Source organism: Bactrocera dorsalis, chromosome 2 (assembly GCF_023373825.1).
Source record: "Bactrocera dorsalis isolate Fly_Bdor chromosome 2, ASM2337382v1, whole genome shotgun sequence".
Taxonomy (NCBI): domain Eukaryota; kingdom Metazoa; phylum Arthropoda; class Insecta; order Diptera; family Tephritidae; genus Bactrocera; species Bactrocera dorsalis.
In genome coordinates, this window is record NC_064304.1 from 93,082,916 (window position 1) to 93,100,447 (window position 17,532).

The following is a 17,532-nucleotide window of genomic DNA, read 5'->3' on the forward strand; positions in this document are numbered from 1 at the left end:
TACAACTCATGTGTCAAGTAAAGTAAATAACGTAAATTACCTACACGACTTTGACAGATGACTGCATCACATAGTTTAAAACCCATGGGCAAGATCACAATAAAACGTTAACTTCGGTTGTATCTGATGTAATTTGAAAGTCACTGGATCACCTCATGTGAAGCTGGCTGTCAGCTGGCTCTATAAAAGAAAAGCAGGCACCGTGTCTTAGATGACTCTCTCGGCTCGGTTCGTATACATAAAGAGAGGGCCGGATCATCCTGATCTTTTATATATGTTTTTTATGAGGTCTCCGACTTGTCACATTGTACTACTGAAAACTTTCAAGTACTTACTGTATATATCAAGTTCCTTCAGCGCTTGATTTGACTAAATGTTAAAAAAAGTTGTTGTCTTGGCTAAATGTAAACAAAGGTTATGAACTTAGCCGTATGCAAACTGGAAGTTCATTGACCGAAAACATAAACAAATAAGCCATTGACCTTGGCCAAATGTAATACAAAGCGTCACTGACCTCACTATACATAAACAATAGAGTCAATGACTCCAAATGTAAACAAAGATTTTTGACTTAACTAGACAGACGAACAGACCGATGAACATGGCAAAATCGATTTAACTCGTCATGCTAATTTTCTTCTTCTTTACTAGCGTAGACACCGGTTATAGCCGAGTTAACAACAACGCTCCAGTCGTTCATCCTTTTCGCTATTTATCGTCAATTCGAGATGCGAAGTACAGCCAGATTCTTCTCCTCACCTGAATTAAACAATTAAACAAATACGAGGGCTGTCCGATAAATAACCGACCTAACCATGATGCACGCGACTTTTTCAAAATTTTTTTTTTATTTTTCTACATAGTCTCCTTGTAACTCCACACACTTCTCCCAGCGATGCTCCCATCTCTGCAACCCTTCCAAATAGTACTTGGCGTCTTTGTCTGCAAAATACGAGTTCATGAAAGAGATTGCCTCATCATTGACGAAAATCTCTGGCCGCCGAGCGCAGTTTTAAGTTGAGGAAACAAAAAAAAGTCGCTTGGTGCTAGATCCGGTGAATAAGGTGGATGGTCAAGCAGTTCGAACCGCAATTCGTGGATTTTCGCCATGGCGACTGTTGAGGTGTGAGATGGTGCGTTGTCTTGGTGGAACAAGACTTTCTTTTTTTGCAAATGTGGCCGATTTTTCGAAATTTCTTCCTTTAGCTTGTCCAATAATGATGCGTAGTATGCTCCTGTTATAGTTTTTCCTTTTTCAAGATAGTCGATAAAAATAATTCCATGGCTGTCCCAAAAAACACTCGCCATCACTTTCCCAGCCGAATACACAGCTTTAGGTTTTTTTGGGCCTGGTTCCCCCTTTTCAATTCACTGTTTAGATTGGATTTTTGTTTCGGGCGTATAATGATGAATCCAAGTTTCGTCTACAGTTATCAATCGGCGCCAAAACTCGGTCTTATTGCCTCTAAACTGAGCCAACAGAGCGCTGGAAATGTTCATGCGCGCACGTTTGTGGTCTAGCGTAAGCAAACGCGGCACCCAACGCGCGGACAGCTTTCTCATGCCCAAATCTTGGTTTAATATGTGACAAACAGTTTCTTTTGACATCTTCATAATCTCAGCTATTTCCCTAACTTTAATCCGGCGGTCGTCTAGTACCAATTGACGAACTTTAGCGATGTTATCGTTAGTGGTTACAGTTTTTGGACGCCTAGGACGTTCATCATCTTTTAAGCTCCTGCGACCACGTTTAAATTCAGCTGCCCAAAATTTTACGGTGGTAAACGATGGTGCAGAGTCACCATACACAGAGTCCAACTCATCTTTGATTTGTGAAGGCGTATTGCCTTTCAAAAATAAAAATTTAATTACAGCTCGATATTCCATTTTTTCCATTTTGGGGAAATCACCGAAATGGACTCACAAAAACGACTGTCAACAGATAATTGCGCAAGATAAATTTCTGAAATTTTGGCGAGTAGCTATTATAATATGCACAATTTGAAGTAGAAACTTTTTTTTCAGATGTGCCGCTAGCTTCACGTTGAGGTCGGTTATTTATCGGACAGCCCTCGTACTTAGTCGACGGTCTGAGTTCAAAACTTTGCGCACACGAGTCACATTGTCGGTGTTTGTCGAAGTCACAGGTCTCCCAGCACGGTCTTCAACAGCGACCTCTTCTCGGCTCTCCAAAAAAGCCTGTTGTCACCGAAACACACCACTTTTTGCTAAAGAGTTTAATCGCGTTCCTCTGCTCTAACGAACGCTACATTCTCGGCTTGCACCACTCACAGAAACATGTCGCGCGAAAATGTTCGTCCTGACTCCCAGACGCTCGGAGACAACTAACCAGCCACTCATTCGTCAGCTAGGAATGCTATCTATCGTATCAAGTCGGTGCACGCACGCTCCTAAGTACAGTCGCGGCGAAAGAAACTCAGTCCTATTACTTTCCGGACAAACCCTGTAGAATTTATTATCAATATTTTGCAATGCGTTTTTAGATTAATTAAAGTCTTTTTACTAAATTAATCCAATAAATGAAAACTATCTTATTGCAAGGCTTACGCGACCTCTGTTTGTGCGGCATACACTTGCCTGGTGATGTTGGCTATGCATCCGGAAATTCAGTAGCGTATATTCCAAGAGATGCGCTCTGTGCTTAGTTACTTGTTAACACATTTATTTAACAGCTGTTTCTTCATGGCAGCAGCTATTTTCTGTTAGTAGAAATTTCACTAGTAAAAACTAGCAGTTCTCTAAGCCAAGAAATTAAATTACTGATTAGCTTATATCTTCTTGAGTTTCTACAAAAATATGTGATTGGTTATTTTAAAGTTTGCACTATTTGCTTGTAAAAATTAAAAAGAAAAATCCATTTTAAAGCTGAATTCACAATTTTTATTGCGTCAACATATAATACTTATGCCGCCTAGTATGTATGTATATGTATATTTCGATAATATTTCTATATTTCTGCTTGGTGCTTGCTGGAAGAAAAACATAAATAATTATAAATGTATGTATTTCAAATGCTTAAAGTGTGTATATATGTATATGGCTACATTTTTTTAGCGCTAATTATCAATTATCCATTCACGGCTATGACATAATTTCACTCGTAAAACTGTTTAAAATGTGCGACTATAAATATTTTAATAAGGCCTAAATGGCCTTTCACTGGCAAAAAATTTTCGCAAATTATACTTTTTCCTGTGTAAATTCCAGGCGACAATATACATATGTAAATACTTAATTTTTGCAGGCAAAATTTGCATTTAATATATACAATATACCCACAATTTTTATATATTTATAAGCATATATGTACTACGTTATATTGGTAAAAAAAAAATAAAACTTATAAATAAACCCAATAATTTATACGGATTGTGCCTTTTTTTGTGATTAGCTGCTTTCACACCCGATTTTATCGCATAGCAATTAATGCCAAATGATATTCTTAGACAGCAAACTACACATAAAATGTATATAAAGGCTTTCCGCTGTGGAATCAGTTCCTTTCATTAAATATTCCGTGCTGAATCGTGGTGTCTTTAACGTCTCAGTGCGAAAATGAGTGCTTTAATTAGTATAGAAACGCTGATTATAACGGCAGTTCTTCTCTTACTCTACGCCAGTTGGCGCTTGCGCCAAAAGCAAAAATACTATAGCAACGTAACTTCAAACTTGCCTACCATTGGTGGTCTACCGTTTATTGGGCAATCCTATCATTTGTTTAATGTGGAGAGTAAGTTGTTGTCGTTGTTGCCAAAAAAGTGCTGCAAAACTAAAGAGTGATTGAATTGCCATACAATTACAGCATTGCTGGATAAACTGAATGCCGGCTTTGAGAGCATGAAGACATCGACGGGTTGCATGTGGATGGCAACAACGCCGTACGTGCTTACCGTCGATCCCGAGGTTATTAAGCATGTCACCACCTCGCCTGATTTCCTCAGTAAAGCCAGAGATTTGTATACACATTTTGATAACGGCGTACTCAATGGCATCATCATGAGTCCAGGTGATGGCGTATAAATTCTATAGGTATACATTTTCTTTTAGATTTTTTTTTTTTTTAATTTTTCGCACAAGCAGTAAATAAATGGAAAACCAATCGCAAGGCTATCAGTCCTTTCCTTGCACATACTAATATTTTGGGTTTGTTTCCTTCCTTCAATGAGAATGCAGTCAATGTGAAGAACAAGCTTGAAAGATTGGCTGGGCTAGGTGAACAGGATATTTATACAAGTATCAACGAATGTGTCCTACAGCTGAGTCTTCGTAAGTATATAGGATGAAAATTTCAAAGTAAATTTTTTACATGTTAATAAAAACAAATTTAAAGACCATAAAAGACCAAGCTTCGAAGTGTCTTTTTTGCTTTTATAAAACCTTTATAAACATATGTGCTGGGCTTAAATAACGTTACCTAAATAATTTTGAAACTCGAGTTTGTATGCTATTTTTGTATTTATAAAACCTATGTACTGACTTTTCATTTTTATTAAATTTCAGTAACTATTATGGGTATAAAGATAGAAGAGGGCAGTGTGAAGCACCAGGAACTCCTGACGGCATTTACTGAGTAAGTTACGTTGATCCGCCTACCACTTAAATAATAAAAAAACACTGCCCTGCAGCATTATTGGTCACATGTCCAAAAACATCGTACTCAATTCGTTTGGCCTAGGCTTTCTATCTAATACTCCACACTATAAAAGAACAGTTAAATACTTACAAGCCTTAGTCCGAACCGTAAGTCGAAAAATCCTACAAATGTAATAAATAAATATACATACTTGTATATAAATCTATCTTATAAATCATTGCAGCGGATAAAGGAAAATCTTGCAGGAAATATTGAGACGGAGGCCATAAACTATTTTGAAGAGAACAGACACTCGATGTTTCATTTAGCGCTAAAAGCACTGCGGAAGAAAATATTTAGCAAAAAGGATGTGGAAATTGAGTGTTTCACAATGATTGCTGCGGTAAAGCTATTACAATTTTGAATTTTAAATATTTTTATTCCTTTACATGTACATAAGTAAAATTCAACAATTTCCAATTATTTTTCACATAAATAGAAAAGCAATCGGATATTAGTACAGTCCAACTGCAGCATTTTTCGTTTATAGCTCTTTTTTCGCTTTTAGAACTAACTTAAACAATTCTCCAAATGTTTTCAATTTATACGTATATCTGATACTAAGCCTCGAAACGTACCCTTGTAATTCCAGTCTTACGAGACCTCCGTTGGTGCGGCATACACTTGCCTGGTAATGTTGGCAATGCATCCTGAAATACAGGAACGTGTATTCCAAGAGATTCATTCCGTGTTTCCGGATGCAATTACAACCGTTGAGTATGACGATTTGCAGAAAATTCCCTATTTAGATATGGTTATATCGGAATCATTGCGTTTAGTACCACCAATAACCATTTTGGGACGGGAAGTTGAAAAAGACACCAAACTCTGTCCAGGTGTAATATTGCCCAAACACACGCAAGTTTATATACCAATTTACATATTGCATAGGCGTAAAGAAATTTGGGGTACAGACGCACATCGTTTCAATCCAGATAACTTTTTGCCCGAGAACATTGAAGAGCGTCACCCATATTCTTATATGGCGTTCTCGAAGGGCCCACGCAACTGTATAGGTAAGAATTGAAATTATTACGTGGTTTTACGTTTATCGATTTTTACATCCCAATTTGTTTGACAGGCTTTCGTTATGCTGAAATCACATTACGTATCATGTTGATCCATTTGGTACGGAATCTGAAATTTTCCACAACTACTAAATTTGAGGATATCATTTTAATACCGAAAGTTACAATGACTTATAAAAATAACCCACAAATAAGCATAGAGGTCAGAGCAGACTAAATTGGAAAAATTTATGATATCATTCGACATAATTGCACTATATATATATATATATATATGATTACTTGATTATGTAGCTATTCGCTTAATACAAATATTATATGCAGGTGTACAGTGAGCAAATATATGGTATATTCAAGATATGAGCCTAGGTATATTTATTTAAATCGCCTTTTGAAAATCTCCAAATAGAACTCTTCCTTAGACTCATATTTCTACCTGGCGACTGACTTTATCAGGTTGGAAACAGAAATAAGTCGTCAAATAAAAAAAGTCTCGACATTATAGGGGACAGCCGAAAATATAGTAATTCCGTTCGTCGAGGATTCGCAATGCCCCGGCTATCTCGCGTACGAACAATCGGAGGTTTGGTGATACGAGATCGAGGATCAGCGAAGCAGAAGTGTCACTGTGAACAACATTAATTGAATGAGCAAATTCCTTTCCAAAAACAAGAATGCCATTTTTTATGTTTTCTATTTTTTTTAACCTGATAGTGCTCCGAATCTGTACGATAGTACATTTCTTGTGCCTTTAAGTGTGAGTGTAAGTTTGGGTCGGGTTCATATAGTTACCCACAGACATTATGAAATATTCTGAAACAAGAAGAAGAACTTCCATTAAAGTATCAAGATAGAGAGACTTGTGTGATTACGATTATTTACTTCTTTTGCCAGTTCAAGAGTTCGAGTTATGGAGAACTTTGAGTTATGGAAGTTCAACTGTATGTGGTATAAATGATCAGTCTGACAAGCTGAGTCGATACAGTAACATATATAACGGGTGATTTTTTTGAGGTTAGGATTTTCATGCATTAGTATTTGACAGATCACGTGGGATTTCAGACATGGTGTCAAAGAGAAAGATGCTCAGTATGCTTTGACATTTCATCATGAATAGACTTACTAACGAGCAACGCTTGCAAATCATTGAATTTTATTACCAAAATCAGTGTTCGGTTCGAAATGTGTTTCGCGCTTTAATTTTGTTCAGCGATGAGGCTCATTTCTGGTTGAATGGCTACGTAAATAAGCAAAATTGCCGCATTTGGGGTGAAGAGCAACCAGAAGCCGTTCAAGAACTGCCCATGCATCCCGAAAAATGCACTGTTTGGTGTGGTTTGTACGCTGGTGGAATCATTGGACCGTATTTTTTCAAAGATGCTGTTGGACGCAACGTTACGGTGAATGGCGATCGCTATCGTTCGATGCTAACAAACTTTTTGTTGCCAAAAATGGAAGAACTGAACTTGGTTGACATGTGGTTTCAACAAGATGGCGCTACATGCCACACAGCTCGCGATTCTATGGCCATTTTGAGGGAAAACTTCGGACAACAATTCATCTCAAGAAATGGACCCGTAAGTTGGCCACCAAGATCATGCGATTTAACGCCTTTAGACTATTTTTTGTGGGGCTACGTCAAGTCTAAAGTCTACAGAAATAAGCCAGCAACTATTCCAGCTTTGGAAGACAACATTTCCGAAGAAATTCGGGCTATTCCGGCCGAAATGCTCGAAAAAGTTGCCCAAAATTGGACTTTCCGAATGGACCACCTAAGGCGCAGCCGCGGTCAACATTTAAATGAAATTATCTTCAAAAAGTAAATGTCATGAACCAATCTAACGTTTCAAATAAAGAACCGATGAGATTTTGCAAATTTTATTCGTTTTTTTTTAAAAAAAAGTTATCAAGCTCTTAAAAAATCACCCTTTATAAACTAACCAGCACCTTAGTTTTGGGTATAATGAACTGAAATTTCACACTCGTCGTTTTCTTGCCAAGAAGCTGCTGGCATGGGACTACGAAAACTCATAGCTTCAGTACAAGCTGAACTATCAAAATCAAGTCTTGTATGGAAACCTTTTTTATTTGACAAAATATTTCCCCGAAATTTGGTACGGACAATTGTTCAAGGCTATGGTATAATCTCCGAACAGATTGTTCAACCTACTCGTGAAGCTAAAATACCCTCGGAAGTTAACCTTCAACCTTGCTCAAGCATCTTACTCGTATTATTAGATAAGTGTATGAGTCAGCCATACACTCTGTAGTCCACATATTCGGTATTTGGTTTGGTAAAAAGTTATGGTCCGATTTCAATTATACTTCGGAGGTAATATTTAGTCAATAGTTAGGATAACATCTTTACTCTTTGATTTATATACTATAAAGCGAAAAGAATCTATAAAATTTCAAATTATAATTTTCAGCTATTCATTACGTCTATAAAACTATGTAAATGTTTGTGACGAATTTATTTAGTGAGTCAGCGCACTTTTAGCAGTGTTGAGCAAACCCGTTATAAAGGGAGTGGTCGCGGCTATAATCCGATTTCACCCACTCTAACACTGTCTTCTTGCGAACGGTACCCTGAAACAAATATAATAATTGATCTATATTTTAGTATGTGGCCCAGCTTTATCCTTTGTTTTGTTTAGCGGTATTTTGTTCCGTGGTAAGATTGTCTATGGAGTCCATAAAAAACATGGTTCATGGTGATTCTTCGCCTTCGATGATTTTTAGGGTTTTGAAGAGTTATGTCCAAGTTCATCGAAAGCGGCTACTATGGAGGATAAGGTCGCAAAGATACAAATCGTATATTGATCAACCGCTAATTGAAGTTAGGCTGTATAACAGAGACGGTAAGAATCCAAAGAGACCGCATGGGGTACATTCTACATAAGCCACCACGCAGGAGCGAGTTGTTGCCACTAGAGATATTTCGTTGGATTATTGTCGGCAACAAGCTCAGCCGTGAGATCACTTTGCAAACTCTAATAATTTTTGACAAACGAAATACTAATTTTCAAACATTAATCGATAAACATTTATTTACTTATTATACAACAGTATACATATTTCATTAGTATTAAGCGAATAGTTACAGTCCCAAGGAAATCATATACACAGAAAATGCATACTTGAATGATAACATCAATCAATACAATTCAGTTTGCTCTGACCTCTATGCTCAATGGCGGTTCGATCTTATAATGTAGTGAAATATGTGGTACATGAACGATATCTTCATATTTAAAAGTTGTGGAAAATTTGAAACTACGCACCGCATGTATCAATATGATACGTAACGAAATTTCCACATAACGAAAACCTGTAAAGCAAATTGGTTAATAAATAAAAACCTGCTAAACTAATTTCCACGTTTACCTATACAGTTCCGCGAGCCCTTCGAGAAAGGCATGTAAGAATATGGATGACGCTTTGCAATGTTCTCGGGTAAAAAGTTATCCGGATTGAAACGACTTGAGTCTGTACCCCAAATTTCCTTACGCCTATGCAATTCGTAAATTGATATAATAATTCGCGCACCTTTGGGTAGTATTACGCCTGGACAGAGTTCGCTGTCTTGAAAGGTTTTTCGTCCTATAAAGGGTACGGGCGGAGCTAAACGCAATGCTTCCAAAACAAACATATCCAAATAGGGCAATTTCTTCAGATCCTCATATTCAACGGTTATAACTCCGTTCGGAAACACAGAGCGTATCTCTTGGAAGACGCGCTCTTGTATTTCGGGATGCATAGCCAACATCAACAGGCAAGTGTATACCGCACCAACAGAGGTCTCGTAGGACTGAAAGAAGGAAAATTATATATTATTAAAATTTGTATTCTTTGCTTAGATATTGAGCATTAAGTTTTAAGTATATGTTTATATGTATAAAAAAAGCTATTGAAATCAATTGGAATCAACTCTAAAATGATTAAATGCTAGTATCCGATTCTCTTCCAATTCATGTTAAAGACATATTCCAAAAACTTTTGATAGCAACTTTTGAAATAAATAAAATAAAAGAATTACATAAAAATTAGAGCTTTACCGCAGCCAACATTGTGAAGCCTTCCACTACTACTTGTTTTTCACTAAATAATCCTTGACGCAGGGCTTTTACTGTTATATCAATCATCGGTTGTTTGTCTTCTACGATGTTGCTCGTGGCATTTGACTCAAGTTGTAGTGCTAAGTGTGTTTTAGTGAGCTGCAATTATTTTCTTGTATAAAATAATGTATAAATAAATAACTTTTATGTGTAATATTTTTCTTACTTACAGATTGTACTAAGTCCTTGAGGTATTTGCGAACTCTGTTGTAGTGTGGAGTTCGGGATAGAAAAGCTAGACCAAACCAACCGTACAAGAAGTCCTTTCCCATGTGATCGATAAAACTTTAAATACAGTGGAATGCGTATTTTAGTTCATATTTCTTGAATGCACTAGTTTTTTCCAGAGTTTTTGTGTCTTAAGTAAAAATGCCGTTTAGACTTTACTTACTTATTAAATGCTTGCATAATTTCTCTGTAAGTGTCACTACATTCTTCTACCTTCAAGTCCATAATAGTTACTAAAATGTTATAAAAATAAGTGGTTCCGGGTCAGTAAGTGTATGCATCAGAAGCATATTGTCTTTATATTGTTTAGTAGACACCAAAAACAGATTTGTAACCCATAGTCGAGTGTAAAATTCAAAGTCTATTAATATTGAATAAATGCTCTACATAAGCACAAGTAATGATTTTCTGTGAGTTTTTTCTTTGTTGTGTTTAAGAAACTTTAGGTTAAGGTCTGCCATGTGTAATTGATGCCGAAACTTTTTGATCTAGATCATTTTGTCTTCATAAATATCCGTTGAAACTAAAATGTTTCAAACATTTTTAAAATCATAATTTTTCTTCAAAATGTTTTAATGACTTCTTTATTGACCTCGTCTGAAATATTTGTGGACCAAGAATAGACAACAATATTTTATACCATTCTCTGTATTATATGTATTAGCGAAATTCTTAAACTTGGTTCCTTCTTAATAGATGCGACAAAATACAAACGCATTCGTGTAGAAGACAAGTATTATACTATTATTACCATTTTCCGTATATACTTACAAAGACTCAGTTGTAAACCACATTCTTTAATAATTGTAAAAATATGTTGTTCACCTTGCCCAGTCAATCTTTCCAGCTTATTCTTTAAACTAATTGCATTCCCATTGAAGGCAGGAAAGAAGGCAACAATATTATTATGTGCAAAGAAGGGGCTTATAATCTTACGATCGGCTTTCCATTGTTTTGCTGCTCGTGTGAGAAATAAAAAATAAAACTAAAAGGAAATTAATACCTACTGGGGTTGGGCACTATTACCTGGAGTAACGATGAGTCCATTAAATAGACCGTTCTGAAAGTGTGTATACTCATCTGTGGCTTTGTTAAGGAATTCAGGCGAGGACACGACGTGTTTGATAACCTCAGGATCGACGCTCAGCACATACGGCGTTGTCGCTACCCATATGCAACCGGTTAATGCATTTATCTTGTCGAAGCCCATACTCATGTTATGAAATATTTCTGAAATTGTGTACAAATTATAATAGTTCCGCTGTTCTGTCGTGGTAACAACATTATGTCACAAAACTTACTATTTACATCAAGCATTTCATAAGCTACTCCAATAAAAGGAATACCGTAAAGCGTGGGCAACTTGGAGGTGACACCGCGATAGTACTTCCGCTTTTGATACAAACGCCAACTGGCAGTGAGTAACAGTATGATTACCGTTATAATCAGCGTTTGTATTCCAATTAAGGTACTCATTTTCGCAATGATACCACGATTCAATAGAATAATATTTAATAACGCGAACTGAGGCAAAACCGGAAGGTGCACTAACTTTTATATGAATTCCGTAAGTACTTTTTTGAATTAGGAAAGCATTTAAGCACCTTAATTACTATGCACTAACGTCAGGTATTAATCTAAAAAAAAAAATCAACAGGAAAAAGCAAAGTGTAAATACAAAGCAATTTGTTTACTACTGAAGTATATATTTGCATATATCTGAAAAAATTCGTAGAAGCTTATCATTTTGAGACAATTATCAGGAGATTAATACTTAATTACTGTGTACCATCAACTCAGTCTCAACAACATTGTAATTTCAGATTTATGAGACTTTTTTGCAACTGGCTTAATAGTTATAGTTCAACGAGAAATCGGTTAACGTTGCAAGGGTAAAAACAAACTTTTAAATATACATATATTATGCCAATTTGAATGTGCATATCTATAAGGTTTATGTAATGCTAATCATATGCGATTTTATCAAAGTGACTTTTTTGCCAGATGGAAGTTCGGTTTAGGTTTTGGTGAATTATTCGTCGTATGACCGGATATCTAATTTGTATACTTCGAATTTTCTATACACTTAAGAAGAGTTGTAGATAGTGCTGGACGCATAGGAGGTGTTCAAGAGTCCCTCTCATGCCAACTTCTCTGCATTTATCCTCATTTCTTATGCCCAAACGCCTCGCTAGTGATGCCAGTAGGTTGAGACCTGTCAAGAGGCCAACAGCTGTCCGGCAGTCCTTTTGAGACCGCGTGAGTAAAACGCATGCGAGTTTTCCTAATGGGCTCTTGCATATGATCTTGGCGTTCCTGCATGTACTTAGGCATTCCATCTAGCCCCGCTCTGTCTGTCAGCCTTTTCGGAAATTTCATTGTATCGTTTTTCTTTTCACACTCAATATATGTACATACATACATATATGCAACCGCTTAGCCGCTACATCTACTGCCTCCATGCTCCTATGAACATTCTCTGACGTAACGCGATGTGAGACTACGCGTATTATGTTAATTTCCAAAAAGCTTTGCACTGCAATGTTGATTGGTGATAGGTTGAGTAAGCTTTCTAGTGCAGTCATTGGTTCGGTACTTAGCGCTCTCGTTATGAAGAGAACAGCGAGTCGATGTATCTGCTCCTTCGGGTTAGCTTTATATAATAATATTAAGTAATAAGAAGTGATATTCCCATTATTAAAACTCTCTTAATCATGTCGATTATATAATACATATGAAAGGATTTGCAACATGATTGTAATCCATTCACGGCAACATTTTTATACTCTTGCAACATGTTGCTCCAGATTATAATAGCTTTCTTTAACTAATGGTTGTAAGTATCACATAAAAAGTATACAAATCGGAAACCATTCTTATTGCAGGGTTTGTCCGGAAAGTAATAGGACTGATTTTCTTTCGCCGCGACTGTACTCCGGAGAGTGCGCGCACCGACTGGATTCGATAGAGCGCGTTCTTAGCTAACGAACGAGTGGCTGGTCAGCTGTCTCCGCTCACCTGGAGAGTCAGGATAAACATTTTCGCGCGACATGTTTCTGTGAGTGGTGCAAGCCGAAAATTCAGTCCGTTAAAGCAGAGGTACGCGATTAAATTCCGTGGGAAACTCGCTAAATCTGCGACAGAGACGTTTGATATGATCAAGCAGGCTTACCCAGGTGTTGCTTTAGCAAGAACTGGTATGTTTCGATGGCATCAGGCCTTTTTGGAGGGCCGGGAAGAAGTCGCTGAGGAATGAGTAAATCCAAAGTGAAAATTACCGTTGTCTTTTTCACATCAAAGGCATCGTCCACCACGAATTTATTCCTCCTGGACAAATCGTCAACGCCAAGTTTTACGTGGAAGGTGATTAGATCGTTTCTAGGTTTCAAATGCTTATTGTGCCACTAAAACCTACGCTTATTATATCCTAATCCTAGCAGGTTGTATTAAGTTTTCCACGATGTTTGTAAACTTCGTAGATGCTATAAAGTATATATATATATAAACAAATGATGGGCGTGAGGACCTGAGTCGATTTAGCCATGTTCGCCTGTCTATATATACGCGATTTTAGGAGATATTTTTCAAAAATTTTGCACACGTTCTTTGCTCCTCAATAACCACGCTTTGTCGGAATCACTCATATCATACTACTATGGCATAGAGTTGCCATACACTTTGAAGGATTGTAACAAAGTATCTCTAAGAAATTTGGCATGTAATATTATCCAAGCCAATACCACCAACTCCAAAGAAATTGTTTAGATCGAACCACTAGAGATACATATCTTTATAAACTTTTATGCTAAAAAAATGCACCGATAAAAGGGTGTTATATCTTTGGTGCCCTTGTTTATGTTTCGGTGGACGCCGTTGGTTTTCTGAATAATAAATTAGTACTATAAAAATAAGATCGTAACCAAACACACGATTTGTAAGAGGTCATGTGTACACAGATTTAAAAACGTACATATTAGATAATTAATCGTATAGGTAAATATACTTGTATGTACCATATGTATGTTTGCTTTGAATTTAGTACGTATGCAAATTTGTATGCTATTATTAAAATAAATCTTATAAATAAACACAATGTCTAACTTCTTCCAATAGCGATTTTTTATACTCTCGCAACATGTTGCAGCAGGGTAGAAATGTTTCCTAACGATTTTTAATAATACTTTCGATTAATCGATAAAAAGAAAATAATAGAAAACTGTCAGGCAGAGTACTTACCCGTTACAGTTTATAGCTCATATTTGAAGATCATTACGCCTCTACGAAAACAATCAATTTTTAATAATAATTCGGATATTAACCAAAATATCATAAAGGAAGTAAGTGTCAATGAGACACCATAAATGATAATAATTCCATTACAGTTTCTTCGAACAATGACTGTTGAGTTCTTATGCACCTATTTTAATATAAAGTTTCGCCAACACCTGAGAGTACAAAATATTTGGATACACGCGAATTTAGTCTTCCTTACATATTAGTGAAAAATTGTTTTCATATCCGATTTTACCGCATATTAATTAAAATTAAATATTATTCTTATGTAAAAAAGTGCTCAAGGAATTCATATAAAAGTCAGTGGAGCTTTCCGCTTTTGAATTAGTCCGTGTGTTTTAATAAATTTTGCTGAATCGTGGTGTGTTTGATTTCTCAGTACGAAAATGAGTACCTTAAGTGGAATGGAAACGCTGATTCTAACGGCAATCATTTTGTTACTCACTGCTAGCTGGCGCTTGTATCAAAAACGGAAGTACTATTGTAGTGTCACCTCCAAGTTGCCTACCTTTTACGGTATTCCTTTCTTTGGTGTGGCCTATCAAGTGTTTGATGTGAATAGTATGTGTTGCAACAAGTTTTTTTTTTTATTTTTTGGACACAAAAGCGCTGTGCTATTAAAGAGCGATTCAATTTATATACAATTACAGAATTATTTCGTATTATTAGTGCCGGCAACGATGTTCTGAAGACTGCAACTGCTTGCGCATGGGTAGCCACAACGCCGTACGTGCTTACCGTCGATCCCGAGGTTGTCAAACGTGTCACCACCTCGCCTGAGTTTCTTCACAAAGCCACAGACTTGTATACACACTTTCATAACGGTGTATTAAATGGCATCATCGTGAGTCCAGGTGATGACGTATAACCTCTGCAGGTTCACTTTTTTTTAGTTTATTTTCTTTTTAACACGAACAGTTAAGAAATGGAAAACCAATCGTAAGGCTATAAGCCCGTTTCTTGCACATAGTAATATCATTGACATGTTTCCTGCCTTCAACGAGAATGCAAATAATGTGAAAAACAAGCTAGCAGGATTGGCTGGAGTGGGAGAACAGGATATTTTTACAATTATCAAAGAATGTGTTTTACAACTGAGTTTTTGTGAGTATATATAGTTAGGAATTTTAAAACCAATTTATTATACTTGAGAATATCACAAAACTAAAAACACATGCTCGTATCACTCATACTGTCTCTCTCTATCTCGCTTGCAAAGAACATCATACAGCCGCCTTTACAATTTCAGTGGAGGCTTTAAGTGTTTTTCATTGCCCATTATGTACATATAACTGGCCCTCTTATTGTTTAGATCAAGATCATTCGTACCACCCTTCTATATTAAATTTCAGTAACTGTTTTGGGTATAAAGATAGAAGAAGGCACTGAGAAGCACAAAGAAATATTGCGGGTATTTAATGCGTAAGTAATGATTTAACGGTCTCTATACTTAATACAGACAAAATCTATAAAAAAGTGATTAACTAATACAAGTAATACTTAAATGTAATTCAAATGTTCTAAAGCTTAGTTGATCACATGAAATTGGACCTCTGGTTCGGTTCATTGGGACTGGTTTTTCTATCTCGTACACCGCGTTATAAGAGAATTATTAAATACTTATGTGACCCAGTACGATCAGTAAGTAAGAAAAATATTGCACATAAATATTATATTCGTATACGTATATATTGTATAAATCTACGTTCATAAATACGTGCAGCTGATTAAGGAAAAGCTTTCACGAAAAGGCGAGTCAGAGGCCGTGAACAGTCTCGAGAACAACCAACAAACGGTAATTGATTTAGCGGTGAAGTCCATGCGTCAAGGAATATTTAGTGAAAAAGATGTGGAAATCGAGTCTTTCACAATGTTTGCTGCGGTAAGGCTTTATATTTTATAAATAATGATTTTATACAGAATTCGCCAAACACATGATCGAACTTCTGGCGATGATTTCATTTTCTTATGTTCATATTTAGAACAGCTTCTACATAATCTCTATTTAATAATTTGAAAAGCTTTTGATAAGTATGGCATGACGTAATTTATACTTTCACTCTGTCTTTCTGATAAGATAGACATTGGTATAAACTCGAAACTGCGGCTGTAAGTCCTTATTAACACTTTCAAGCGATTGACAATCAGCGCTATATTCATCTATCAAAAAACCCTGAAAATTGTCGGTGCATCACTACACCACTGCCGAAGCTTTTCTAATTGACATAAATTGGAAGATGCGGAATCAAATTAAAAAAAAAAAAATAATAATAATAATTTATATACTTTAATACACGTTCAAACTTTAAACAACTGCTAAATGTCCAATAAAAAATTTATTTTTTTCAGTCTTTTGAAACCTCTGCTTCTGCGGCATATACCTGCCTAGTGATGTTGGCCATGCATCCCGAAATACAAGAGCGTGTATTTCAAGAGGTTCGCTCCGTGTTTCCGGACGGAGTTACAGACGTAAAATATGATGATTTGCAGAAGCTTCGCTATTTGGATATGTTTGTTTCGGAAGCATTGCGTTTAGTGCCACCAATAACCTATACTGGACGACAAACTGTACGTGACACCGAACTCTGCCCAGGTGTAATATTGCCCAAAGGCACGCAAGTTTTTGTACCAATTTATGAATTGCATAGGTGTAAGGAAATTTGGGGTCCGGACTCGGGTAGTTTCAATCCCGATAATTTTTTGCCCGAGAACATTGCAAAGCGGCATCCATATTCATACATGCCTTTCTCGAAAGGTTCACGAAACTGTATTGGTAAGAATGATAGTGATTTTGTATTTTTTGCATGTATTGATATTTATTAATGAATTTATTTCACAGGCTTTCGTTACGCTGAAATCTCGTTACGTATAACATTGTTCTATGCGGTGCGGAATTTCAAATTTTCCACAACTTCTAAATACGAGGACATCGTTTTTGTTCCAAATATTACATTGAGTTATAAAATCCCACCGCTCTTAAGCATAGAGACCAGAGCAAACTAAGTTTGTAGACTTGATATTGTCATTCGATATTAATGTATATATATAATAAAGATTGTAACTATTCACTTAATACAGGTATAATATGCAGACGTACATAGAATAAGCAAATAAATGATTCATTGATTAATATTAGGAAATGTGTTTTTTGTATGTCAAAAATCAATTAAAGTTGCAAAGTGATCTCATAGTTGCGCATTCCGACGGATTG

The 17,532-nt window shown here is 36.3% G+C and overlaps 3 protein-coding genes across 4 annotated transcripts; 2 read left to right on the forward strand and 1 right to left on the reverse strand.

The window, feature by feature from the left end:
- The first annotated feature begins 3,516 nt into the window (after positions 1-3,516).
- On the forward strand, positions 3,517-6,045 carry LOC105230837 (probable cytochrome P450 313a4). Its single transcript, XM_011211825.3, has 8 exons — positions 3,517-3,751; positions 3,824-4,027; positions 4,102-4,287; positions 4,522-4,591; positions 4,647-4,761; positions 4,839-4,997; positions 5,247-5,670; positions 5,736-6,045. The coding sequence occupies exons 1-8, from the start codon at positions 3,577-3,579 to the stop codon at positions 5,897-5,899; spliced, it is 1,497 nt and encodes a 498-aa protein (XP_011210127.2). The 5' UTR covers positions 3,517-3,576; the 3' UTR covers positions 5,900-6,045.
- Positions 6,046-8,647: 2,602 nt separating this feature from the next.
- LOC105230836 (probable cytochrome P450 313a4) lies at positions 8,648-11,555 on the reverse strand. 2 transcript variants are annotated; one of them, XM_049447890.1, is made up of 8 exons: positions 11,330-11,555; positions 11,055-11,258; positions 10,800-10,985; positions 10,192-10,261; positions 9,971-10,085; positions 9,741-9,899; positions 9,070-9,493; positions 8,685-9,013 (listed from the first exon to the last, which is right to left on the reverse strand). In XM_049447890.1, the coding sequence occupies exons 1-8, from the start codon at positions 11,502-11,504 to the stop codon at positions 8,850-8,852; spliced, it is 1,497 nt and encodes a 498-aa protein (XP_049303847.1). In that variant the 5' UTR covers positions 11,505-11,555; the 3' UTR covers positions 8,685-8,849. The 2 variants fall into 2 exon arrangements, with proteins under 2 accessions (XP_049303848.1, XP_049303847.1); XM_049447891.1 differs by lacking the exon at positions 9,741-9,899 and having other exon boundaries at positions 8,648-9,013.
- Positions 11,556-14,637: 3,082 nt separating this feature from the next.
- LOC105230834 (probable cytochrome P450 313a4) lies at positions 14,638-17,453 on the forward strand. The gene is made up of 8 exons (XM_011211821.3): positions 14,638-14,882; positions 14,972-15,175; positions 15,240-15,425; positions 15,674-15,743; positions 15,848-15,962; positions 16,045-16,203; positions 16,671-17,094; positions 17,161-17,453. The coding sequence occupies exons 1-8, from the start codon at positions 14,708-14,710 to the stop codon at positions 17,322-17,324; spliced, it is 1,497 nt and encodes a 498-aa protein (XP_011210123.3). The 5' UTR covers positions 14,638-14,707; the 3' UTR covers positions 17,325-17,453.
- Positions 17,454-17,532: the final 79 nt, after the last annotated feature.